This window comes from Lithobates pipiens, unplaced genomic scaffold, assembly GCF_037356315.1.
Source record: "Lithobates pipiens isolate NorthernLeopardFrog02 unplaced genomic scaffold, aLitPip1_a1.2 Scaffold_74, whole genome shotgun sequence".
Lineage (NCBI taxonomy): Eukaryota > Metazoa > Chordata > Amphibia > Anura > Ranidae > Lithobates > Lithobates pipiens.
The window spans coordinates 617,800-629,973 of NW_027507897.1; the positions used below are offsets into that span (position 1 = coordinate 617,800).

The 12,174-nt window shown below is 39.2% G+C and overlaps 1 protein-coding gene across 9 annotated transcripts in view; it reads left to right on the plus strand.

Moving 5' to 3' along the window:
* The window catches only part of LOC143959417 (serine/threonine-protein kinase MARK2-like), a 217,891-nt gene that overhangs the window by 165,013 nt on the left and 40,704 nt on the right, over positions 1–12,174 (plus strand). For all 9 annotated transcript variants that reach the window (XM_077468060.1, XM_077468064.1, XM_077468065.1 and 6 more), the window contains exons 10-14: positions 120–219; positions 1,349–1,461; positions 5,039–5,171; positions 5,283–5,461; positions 11,628–11,725. In XM_077468060.1, the coding sequence (XP_077324186.1) occupies positions 120–219; positions 1,349–1,461; positions 5,039–5,171; positions 5,283–5,461; positions 11,628–11,725 (623 nt within the window). The remainder of the gene's footprint in view (positions 1–119; positions 220–1,348; positions 1,462–5,038; positions 5,172–5,282; positions 5,462–11,627; positions 11,726–12,174) is intronic.

Below are 12,174 nucleotides of genomic sequence, written 5' to 3' on the forward strand. Positions count from 1 at the left end.
AAGTTATAAGCTTTATTATATATAGTGTGTGTGTGTGTATACTGTAACACTTACATTTTGAAATGCCAGTTGGTAGATTTAAAATTACTGACTGATTTACTTTGGTTTTCTTCTTTTAGCAAATCATGAGGGATCGTTGGATGAATGTGGGACATGAAGATGATGAGTTGAAACCCTATATAGATCCAGTTCCAGACTACAAGGATCCTAAAAGGACAGGTCTTACATTTTTTCTTTTTAATTGGCAGAATTCTCTGAGGACTGTTCACGCTAGAATCCAGTGTGAAAAGTGTGTGGGAAAATCGAACTACCCTTGCAATCTGATGGGGGGGTCAGTGCAAAGTTAACACCCCAAACGCAGGTCGCAAACACAGTGCGTTGCCCACACCAGATCACAAGTTACAAGACTACAATGCAATCTGATTGCTGTGCGTTTCAAAAAGTAGTGCATGCACTACTTTTGGTGTGGTCCGATTATAGCCCATTCAAAATGAATGGGCTGAAATCGCAATGAACAGGACTGCATGTGAATTGCACAGGAACAGAATCGTATTCTGTGGGATTTACATGCAGTTCTTAGTGTGAATCGGCCCTAAATCATTTGTAGTGAAAAAGTTTGTGGTATCCAAGTGAGCTGAATTATAGATAAATATGTGAAGTGAAGTCACAGCATCACAAGTGTTAGGCTTTCTCCCAAAGGAATAGGAGCAAGGCACCAAATACATTTTTTATTAAATACACTTCATAAGAAACCACTTTTTACCTGTTGTCTCTACAACAGATGAACTAGGTTGAGACAACAGATGATGTGTACATATTACGATATTAAATCAAACTTTGTAGTGTTGGATAATTTATGCCCACTTACCTCCATTCTACGATCTAGTAATTTCTGGCCTTTGTTCGGGATTTATTGTAATTGGGGGTTGCTTGTAATCACTGATAGTGAAGTAAGGTGGTGTTCTCCTGTAGTGGTTATAGGATCACTGTAAGTTATTTATGGAGATTCTGTTCTGAATATGACAGATGAAGCTGTCATGGTGTGCTTTTAATTTTGAGTGCAGTGATTTTCCTATTTACAAAAATCCAGCTGCACAATGATTTGTCTAGCAAAGATGTTGCCTATGGCAGAATTTTGCATTTAGTGTTTTCTTTGCAGCAGATAAAAAGATTATTTTTATACTTTTTCAATCTATTCTAAAAGCATTGCGTGGCTATAGACCTTGTTCGGAAGTGCATCATGGCCTAAAATACCGCAAGTGGAAAACATTGTTAGAATAGGACCAGAGTAATGAAGCAATGTAGGTATTTGTGCCAATTTACTTATTCCTTTTTTTTTTCTACACAGAATTGATGGTAACTATGGGCTACTCCCGAGAGGAAATCCAGGACTCTCTTGTAAATCAGAAGTATAATGAAGTCATGGCCACCTACCTGCTGCTTGGGTATAAGTCATCTGAGGTACTAGGCACTCAGCATTTTTGCATTTTTTCTAAATGTTTTAAGGGAGTTCTCTTTCTTGTAGAATGCACAATGTTTTGGATATTTTCAGCTCTGATTTTTTTTTTTTTTTTTTTATGATGGCCTGCCTCTTGACAGGCCATCGCAGATAAGTAACACTAGCTACGCTAGCAATGTTAAAAAAAACTCAGGGTGGGAGATGTCTTCTTCTTTTTTTTTTTTTTTTTCTTTTTTTTTTTTTAAAGCACAGATGGGGCTGGGGGACACCAGACATGGCTATCCTAGCTTCCAGGTTAAACAACAAACTGAGCAAGTTTGTCCCCAGGTACATGGATCCTCCAATCTTAACAGCAAATGCTCTGGTAGCTCAGTGGGATCGATTCGACCAGAGATAAGCTTTTCCTCCTCTGAAACTCTTTTCTCACCTGCTCTGCAGAATAAAGATGAAGGGCAAGTCTGGTGATGCTAATCACTTCAAACTAGCATAGACGGACATAATGCTCTGACTTCATCAGACTTCTTGCACTCTTGGAAGTACATTCTCACATAGTCTAGGTTTTTCCATCCCGGGAGATACTCTAATCCTGTCTTTTCTCAGATCTGGGCTGGATCAACATTTGGCTTTAGGTACCATCAAGGGACAAATTATTTCTCCAAGACTGCTTGCTTCACTCCTTAGTAAAAGCCATTGTACAGAGTACTGCTCACATTGGTCCCCCTGTACATTCTTCAGTGTCTCTGTGGGATCTCATCCTGGTTCTTTCAGTTCTCTGGAAACCACCCTTCGAATCTCTATGGGATATTTCCTGGTCTACTCTTGCTCAGAAAGTTGCCTTTTTCGTTGTCCTAACCTCAACAAGGTGGGTTTGTGAGTTGACCTTAACCTGTAAAGAACACCTTCTTATGCTACACAGTGACAAGGTTGTCTTGAGGCCTTGAACCTCTTTTCTTCAGAATGTGGTTCTTCCTTTCACCTTAAAGTGGAGCTCCACCCTAAAGTGGAGCTTCCGCTCATTTGGCACCTTTCAGGGGGGAGGGGGGTGCAGGTACCTGTACAGTACAGGTATCTGCACCCACTTCCGGCATAGATATCTGCAGAAGCTACGCCCCTTTCCGCAGAATCTACGCCCCTTTCCGAAGGTCCCTCGCTGTCTGCTGGGAAACATACGGATCCCAGAGACAGCGGGGACCATGCTTATTGCGCAGCGCGACTCGCGCATGCGCAGTAGGGAACCGGGAAATGAAGCCGCAAGGCTCCACTTCCTGATTCCCATACCCAAGATGGCGGCGGCAGCACCCGAGAGACGATCGAGAGATCGGCTTCGGGTGCCGACATCGCGGGCGCGCTGGGCGGGTAAGTGTCATTATTTTAAAAGTCAGCAGCTGCAGTATTTGTAGCTGCTGGCTTTTAAAAAAAAAAAAAAACGGCGGACTCCCACTTTAACCAGAACATTGTTCTTCCATCTCTGTCCTGCACCTAGAATTCAAAGGAAATTTCAGCATTTTCTGGATGTGATACACACTGCCATCTCTGTTTCAGCTTCTTTTAAACACTGTCCTTTTTGCAATTCCTGAACACTGACTCTTCCTGCTGAGGGTCCCTGTAGTGGACCATTGGTTTCCCGCTCCACCACCTCCAGGTGAATTCAGGAGCTCATTATTCTAACTTGGACTAAAGATTGGCCATCCATGGATCTAAATTCAGCCAGTTCAGCAGGAACCGCATAAATTTAAATCCCATTATGAAAAGTCGATCTATCTAATTTCCACTTGATTTAGCGCATGCAGCCATTGGGCTGTATCGCTGATCGGTGTCTTCTGACAGCGGGAAAGTCTTGCTGTGAGGATTTCCCCATCCCCTTCAAATGTATGGATCGGGAAATTGGCTCAGTTTAAAAACTGAGTACTGTGTGGCCAGCTTTAGTCAAGGGTCTTCCTTTACACATCAGAACACTCCACTAGATCAGTTATTGCTTCATGGGCTTTTCAGCATCAGGCCACCTTTTCTCAGAATTGCAAGACTTCTACCTGTCCTTCTGTTCACACGTTGGTCAAGTTTTACCAGGTGGATATTCAGACCTTCTCCTATTCCAGCTTTGGTCTTAAATCGGAACCCTCCCCCCTCCGGTGTCACAATTGGCACCTTACAGGGGGAGGGGGGTGGCGATACCTGTCATTTCCTGCCCTACCGAGCTGTCAGCTGGGAATTCCTATTGCGCTGCGCGAATCACGCATGCGCAGTAGGGAACCGGGAAGTGAAGCCGATTCACTTCACTTCCTGATTCCCTCACCTAGAATGGTGACGGCAGCAGCCGAGAGCCGAGCGATCGATCGGCCTCGGCTGCCGGCATCGCTGGAACCCGGGACAGGTGAGTGTCCATTTATTAAAAGTCAGCAGCTGTAGTATTTATAGCTGCTGGCTTTTAATATTATTTTTTTTTTTAGGTGGAATCCCTCTTTAAGGTTGTTAAGGTGGCTTTGTGAGCTTTGAGCCCCCTCTTTAACCTTTTGTTTACATGAGCATGTTCGCATTTCTTTGCTATGTTTCCCGCCCCTCAGTTGGACTGCTTTTGGACTTCCCTATGTACCTGAAATACTCATTCTGTGTCCCCTAATGTTTGCCTAAGAAAATAGGATTTTTGACTTGCCTTTAGAGTTCTTTTTTTGAAGTACAGTAACGGGCATCTGCTCCTAAATCTAGAGTATGATGGGAGAAGTTGTACTAGGAGATTTGTTTTCCATTGTCCAATCCCCTGAAAACAGCAGCATAACTTCCAAAAACAGCATTTTATGGCAAGTCAAAAATCCTATTTAGCAGAAGTAATTTAATGGGAGATTTGCCAAATTCATGGCTAAAGTGTCTGACAGAAGAGTCTGTCATCCATGACTGCAACCAACCAGTGTCTATTTTACAAGTTCTTATCAGTCCTAGGATCAGAAAAAGGCACAAACAGTGGTTATTGGGAAGCAAACGTGGAGGTTTCCAGAGTTAAGCCTCGTACACACAATCGAAATATTGTAAAAAAAAAAAATACTGCTTTCAAAGCGATCGTACGTTAGTCTGATGGTAGTTACACAGCTTTCATGCAAAATTATCTAAAGAGACAAACACGAAAATTTTTCTCATACTATACCAGAATGTCAATTTTCATTTATTCAGTACAGTTTTTCGTCCAAAAATACAATACAAATATGTTGCATTACTTCCTAGTTTTTATTCTGTAATACGAGAACTTTTGTACTTTAGTAATCTATTCACTTTCGATATGGAGTCTAGATCGGTTCGTTCGTCTGATAATCTCAGTGTGTACTAGGCTTAAAGCTATTCAAACAGCTGACCCAGTAGCAAAAGGAAAACAAAATCCAGCTTAGGTAGTTTGTGAGATCTAGCAAAACAGACATTTTTACCAAGAGTAAAACAGAATTTTTATAATGAAGATCTACCTGTATAGGAAGTGTGTGATTTCCGTTTTTGCATATAGATATTGTTTGTGAATTGTTTCATGTATTACCAACCTCTTAAATATCAGAGATACGTAAAGTAGAATCTTATTTGTCTTCCATGTGTTCCCCTTAGCTGGACAATGACAACATGACCCTCAAACCTAGACCGCCTCCAGATATCACCAACAGTACAGCTCCTTCACCTGCTCACAAGGTACATCGCAGTGTATCTGCCAATACCAAACAAAGAAGACTAAGTGACCAGGGTGAGTTTAGCCTTTATATTAGTATTCTTAAATAAGTCTGTTTTCTTCATGAATAAGCAAATTAGGATTTAATGAAATGCCTTATTTTGTATACTTGTGTTTTGTCTTTAGCTGGACCAGCTATCCCGACATCAAATTCCTACTCCAAAAAGACCCAAAGTAACAATGCTGAAAACAAGCGGCCTGACGAGGAGCGAGAGAGTGGTCGCAAATCCAGTAGCACAGTTAGGGTACCACCTAGTCCCTTATCTGGGCTTGAGCGGAAGAGAACCACTCCAACCCCCTCTACAGTGAGATGCATAAATATTTTAGTGTTTCACAACTTCATTTTGAGATATCTCTAATAGTATTCCATGCAACATCATGTTAAGCATTCTTTTTCTTTATTTCCTATGTCTTTGATGTTAAACGCAAGTTTATATGTCTAAATCTATTTTACTTTTTAAATATCTTTGTAAATTTCTCTTTTAGTCCACATGCACACTGGTTTCTTGTAAATGCTGTTGACAGGAGAAAATCTGTTATAAAGTCACATAAGCTGCATTTTTTTAAACCAGTTAAGCAGCGTTTGGAGTTTGGGCATTCATTTCATTGACAAGAATTTTCATTTATTCTGGCCACTGAAATAAATGCTACCTAGCGTTTAGGCGCATTTAACAGCGATCAGCATTTTTTTGTGGTCAAAATTCCCTTTTCTGCACGTGATTTTAGGGCGTTCAGAAAACATCCTCTAAAATCCCCTGCTACTAACCTGCTTAAAAACATCCATGTGGGCATGGACACATAGGATAACGTTTGGGGGGTTCAAGGGCAGAAACCCCCCCCATAACTCACAAAAACATATGTTTAACAGCAGCAGTGTGGATGAGGCCTTATATTGTATAACCAAGATGTAGGTTGTTGAGGTTGAACAGTTTGACACCAACATCCCTCACAGTATCAACAGTAGAAGACCAAAAATAAATGGGACTTTTAAAGTGGAACTATAGGCTAAACTTGTTTTCTTTTTGGATAGAGTAAGGGAGGCTTATAACCCTTGTCAGTTTTTTGCCATCTGAGCCCCTAAACAAAAGTGAGGGGAAACCGCTTCTAAGTGAGGGAATCCCTGGTTGTTGCCAGCGTCACCAAAACTAGTGTCCCCATTGGAAGATTTCCCCTCTTCCTGTTCTGGGGACAACCTAAAACTGGGGGTTTATTTTACCACTTTAAAGGGTAATGGTAAACAGGACAAATACAGAGGGTAAATCCCTCTCTAATCCATCCAAAAATGCCTGCTTGAGCACATACGTCACTCTGATTATTTGAGGACTTTATATGAGAGTTATAGTTTACTCATTCTCTGTTTATTTGCACTTATTTGCACTATTGCACTTGTTTAACCTGAGGGTGCTTGTGCTTATTTATATCTGTTAGCACGTCATTGGGCATTAATATATATCATATATATTTATGCAGTATTATATATTATTATTGTCTATATATACTAATTGATTTTTTCATAGTTTGCTCACTTGCACACACGTGTGTGTGTGTGTGTGTGTATATATATATATATATATATATATATATAATATATTTTGGCACTATTGTATTTCTTCACAGCATCGCAACACGTTGCACAAAAAATTACTTTATCATTAGGATTTTTTTTATTATTGGCACATATCTCATAGTGGTGTAACTTTATACTTCAGGCCCCTGTTTGCCGACCATTTTTATATGGCCTTGTGAGTTTAAATGGCCTTATAATGGAATAATGTACTTAAGCAGAGGCTTCCAATTTTATTTAGTTAAATTTAACTAGCTGGTCTTTATACTAAGGCAGTGATCAGTAGATAACTCTTATAGGATTTGGGAGTAATATACAAACTAAATATAGGGCCTCCTATAGTAGCTTCCACGAACTAGCTCCCCCCTTTTTTTGTTTGTTGTTTTTTTTTTGCTTCTCCTGGTTCTTATTGTTTTATATTGTCATTGGTTGGTTTGTTACCATTTACATGTGGTTTAGCTCTCTCTAAAACCTATGGAATACCTATGTAATATTAATACTAAAGTGGCAATATAGATTTGTTCTACCTAAATAAGGATATATCTATTTTCAGCTAAACTTAGTACGGGTAGCGCCCTAGTCCCTTATTTTATTCCCTTTCACATCCAAAAATAAAGCTTTGCTTTTAGCTATACTTTAATGTACCGTCATACCAATAGAACATTCACAGTCAAACAAAATCTCTTGCGCTTGACAGTGGTGCGATTGCAGTGGAAATAGCCTAGGATTTCTATTGCTCCTGGTAAATGCACAGGCCTTGCTGCCCTCTAAGGGTCAAGGGACACCCAATGGAAACACTGTAAAAGAACGTAAAGAGAGCGGACCAACTCAGGGCTCTGAGGAAGAGGGGATCTCGCCTCGAAACGAATCCGCTATCTGGAAGGTCCTCCGGTGTGCTGGTTGCTCTGTGTCTATTGTGGACTTGCTTTTATTATCCACTTGTTTGAGTATGTTTCTTTCCTTGAGATTTCAATAAATATCACTTGGGTAATGCAAGGTTGGTGCTCCCTCCTTCCGTTCTTTTACCAATAGAACATTGTGTGGGATTAAAACTGCATATGTTTTTATTCTTGTACATTTAACAAGTTGATCATTAGATCCTTAGTGTATAAGATTCTGGCCACCAAAGGGCCCATACATTAACACAAAATCATAAATTTGACTACTATTAAAGATACCTTTTTGGCTGAGTTCACACTGCCGCAAGGAGTGGCTGACAGCAGGGGTCTGGTGCATCCCGGTTCAACATTTCCGGTCCGATTTCAGTCCGAATTGTTGGCTGAATTTGGACCTAAAACGAACCAGAAGATGCACAGGACTCCTGTACAATTCGCTCCGCAGCTACTCTAAAGATGTGTGAGCCGGCTCCATTGGGAGCCGGTCACAATGTCCTAATTTGCGAATTTGATGCGGAGAAATCTTCTTTCAAATCGCAATAGTGTGAACCCAGCCTTACTTTTTCTTTGGTGTGGTGGTGGTCCCAAGTTCCTGGTCCTTCCATATGAAGAAAGGTTCTTTGTATTATTGTCTACATATTTATGAACCCTACAAGAAGTTGGATTACAATAGCATGTTACTGTAGATATGTTTCGTTCATTGGTACAGTTTCACAGAACCGGAAGACTTGGTAGTCCCTAAACCCATGAAATGCATCGCAAATCTGCCATTTTCCCACTCCAACTTGATCCACATGCAAGATTCTGAAAAATACTCCTATTAGAAAAGAATAGATGGGTAATATGCTGAAGGGTGGGGGACGTGGATGAGAGACTGTCAAATTATTTTAACTGTAGTCAAATTTATGATCTTATGTTAATGTATGTGCCTTTGGTGGACAGAACATTATGCACTTTAAAGATCTGATGATCAGCTTTTTAAATGTATAAGAATAAAAACATATGTTTTAAACATATTGTATGTCCTATACATGCAAGGGCACCTTAAAAGATTTATACTGTTTGTTATATATAGCTATATAAAACCTGAAGAATAATAATATAAAAGAATCACAGGTCCTTTTTTTTTCCTTTTTTTGTCTTCCCTAAGGAAAAAATATAATTAAAGGAAAACTAGTTGTTTTAGTTTTCGCTTTCTCCTAATATTGTACTACCGAGGAAATACAAATTGGCACTTCTAACCTGTTTGACCACAAGTATTTTTTCATGATTGGCCAATTAAAGTATTTACCTTTTTGGACTTTTGCCGCAAACCTTCCTAACATGTTTTACAAGAGTGCTTATTTTTCAGCTGCCCATTTCATTTCCCCCCACTCTCTATCCTGCCATCTGCAGGACAGAGAGAGGAGGGCAGTGGAATAAGCAGCTGAAAAAGTAGGCATTATTTTACAAAACTGAGCACTGCATGCTAATATATTAGATACTGTAATGAATAGGGAGGTTTGTGGCAAACTATCGGTGATGATAAACTAGTCCCTTTAATGTCTCTTGAAAGCTCAGTATTCTTGAACATATGCAGCATATCACAACTCTGGGAGTTTCATAGTTCTGTGTAGCGTATATATCAAGTCAGGTCCACGCTTTTCTTTATTATTATTTTTTTGTTTTGGATGGAGTGTAGGAAAGAGTAGAATCCCTGTTTTGTTTTTCTTTTTGCTCTCCTGAGGCTCTGTTAAATTCCCTTTGTTTCATGTGATGGTAATTGGTATCACCCCACAGGAATTAAAAGTAAGGCTGGGATGAATGGATTCCTCCATGCACACAAGAGAGCTATTGTATTCTGACAGTGGGACTCTTCTGCTGTCAGAATCCACTGCTTCGTGTGCAGTGGCCGATGGAATGAAAATTTTACAACATTCCTGTTTGATAGAAGTTATAGGTTAGATAAATAGTTAGATCGACTTCTGTCAAGTGGGAAAGGCCAAAGATTCTTTGAAATTTGGTTGGTCTTTGTTGAACTGGCTGAATTTTGATCCATTTGTGGTCGGCTGTAGGCCTATTTTGACAGGCTTTGGGCTTGTCAATGGCAATAGTTTGGCATCGGTTTGAGATGCTTCCGAGATCAATCAGAATACATTGACCGGTGCATTTGACTTGCATTTTACCTTCTCCCCTCATTTAAACTGCTTCTAGCAGATTTCGCACACCCTTAAGCCTCATACACATGATCGGATTGTCTGATGGGAAATGTGTGATGACAGGCTGTCGGCAGAAAATCCGATCGTGTGTATGCGCCATCAGACAATTGTTGTCGGTTATTCCGCGGACAAATGTTGGCTAGCAGGTTTTAAAATTTATTGCAAAAGGCTTTTTTTTTGTCTAGTGATATCAAGAATAATATTTATGGGTTTTTTTTTCTGATTTGGGCAAGTTACCACAACTCTATTATCCTGTAGTTTTTAAGATCAAAGATAAAACTATGTTGCTGTCCCTTGTCAATTTCACATTGTATTTTTTTAAATGTACCTGCCTACTCCCAAACTGCTATTCTAAGTAAAACACATAGCCAAGTAGTATTCTCCACAATTTTTTTATTGTGCATTAAAAAAAGAAAACAAATAAAATTAGACATGCTATCTGCCAATAGAACTTAACCAAAAAGTGCATTCTATGCATCCAAAAATATAGAAAATATACCAAATCAGATCATTATTCAACCAAAAAATGTCAAAGCAATAACTCCAAGGCCAATAATAAATAACACGTTCTCCCCTCTCCGATTCTGCAACATGTCTGGTTGACGAACGGCCATTCAGAAACAAAATAAAAAGAACAAAATAAAAAGAACAAAATAAAAAGAACAAAATAAAAAGAACAAAATAAAAAGAACAAAATAAAAAGAACAAAATAAAAAGAACAAAATAAAAAGAACAAAATAAAAAGAACAAAATAAAAAGCACAAAATAAAAAGCACAAAATGAAAAGCTTGAATCAACACTCGCCAAACTTCTACTAACACGAAATTAGCAGAAGGAGCCCAAAGGGTGGTGCTAAAGAGCTGAAAAACCATGTAGTACGTCACTACGTTTGTGATTGTTGGCCAATTGTGTGCCGTGTATATGCAAGACAAGTTTGAGCCAACGCCCTTCTGACAAAAGTCCACGGTTTTGTTGGCCATCGATCCGATCGTGTGTACGAGGCTTAAGACTTGTATGGGAATTCAAAATAAATTTGATTTGAACTGTCCTCTACATCACTCTATTGAAATTAATGGGACTTTGCTGGCCTGCATTTGAGAACAGCACCCCCCTATATGGGTCCCAACAGAGAACCTTTTGCAGAGGTTTCCAGATCAAATATGATCGTTTCCTGAGGCACTCTCTCCAAAACAAAAAAAAAAGCTGGACATACTTTTACTGGTTGCTTGTTACAAAGCCCATCATCAAGGAATGGTAAATAAGAGAAGTAAAGTATAAGTTTATTGATTATACTCGATGGCTTGGTTAGCTTTGCAATGTCAACTATGTTTAAGACCTTGCATAATTTGTTTGAGACATAATACAATTCTTGCGTGTATTAGGAGGATTGCTTAATTCATTTGACATCATTGTTTTCTTCATGTTTAAGGAGCTGTCTGCTCAAAACTGATGTTTCAGTGTTTGATAGACACTGCCAAGTGGGATCACTCACTGGTTTGAATCTTTTGTTCAATATCCACTCCTAAGTTCCCAGCTGTACCAACATCTTGTAGATATCATAATGGATCTCCTTTGCTGCTAGATTTTTATTTATTTGCAAATTATGGAGAATGCTGCTGTAGGATTGAGAAAGTGTTAGAGCTAGAAATGAACAGAACTCAATATATTCCCCCAAGAGGTGCAGAGGAAAGGGATTCATTCTGCTGACACGCATTTGTAACTTAAATAACGAATGTTAATGGACAGAGCCTTTAAAAAAATATGCAAAAAGTACAATATTTTTAAACATGTCTTGTTCTTTTTGCTCTTGTAGAACAGTGTGCTGTCCACTGGCACCAATCGTAGTCGAAACTCTCCTATGCTAGATAGAGCAAATCCTGGACCTGGGTCTGTTCAGAATGGCAAAGACAGGTAAGAGCATAATTAGTCTTCAATTGGTTTTATACATAACATTACTATGACCCTACACTAACACAACCTAAAATTAGGATCTGCCCAAAAACTTTTCTTTTTGAGTTTATAACTTCAGAATCAACACATAACCTTTCACTTAAAATGCCATTCTAGCTCCAGTTATTCAAGTGTTTTTCCACAATAACTTTATAAAAAGTTAGCCTAATGGCCCATACACACAATCTGAATATCTTACGAAAACTGTCGTCCGGGGAAGAATCGTACGATTTTTGGATCGTGTGTACACTACTTTCGAGAGCCGATCACGACAGTTCATATGATGTTATTCGATTGGACAAGGACAAACCTTTTCCTTGTACGATACCAGATCATACCATTTTCATTTAGTCAGTATAGTTGTCATCCGAAAATACATTAAAACACATGACATCACTTCCATATTTTTA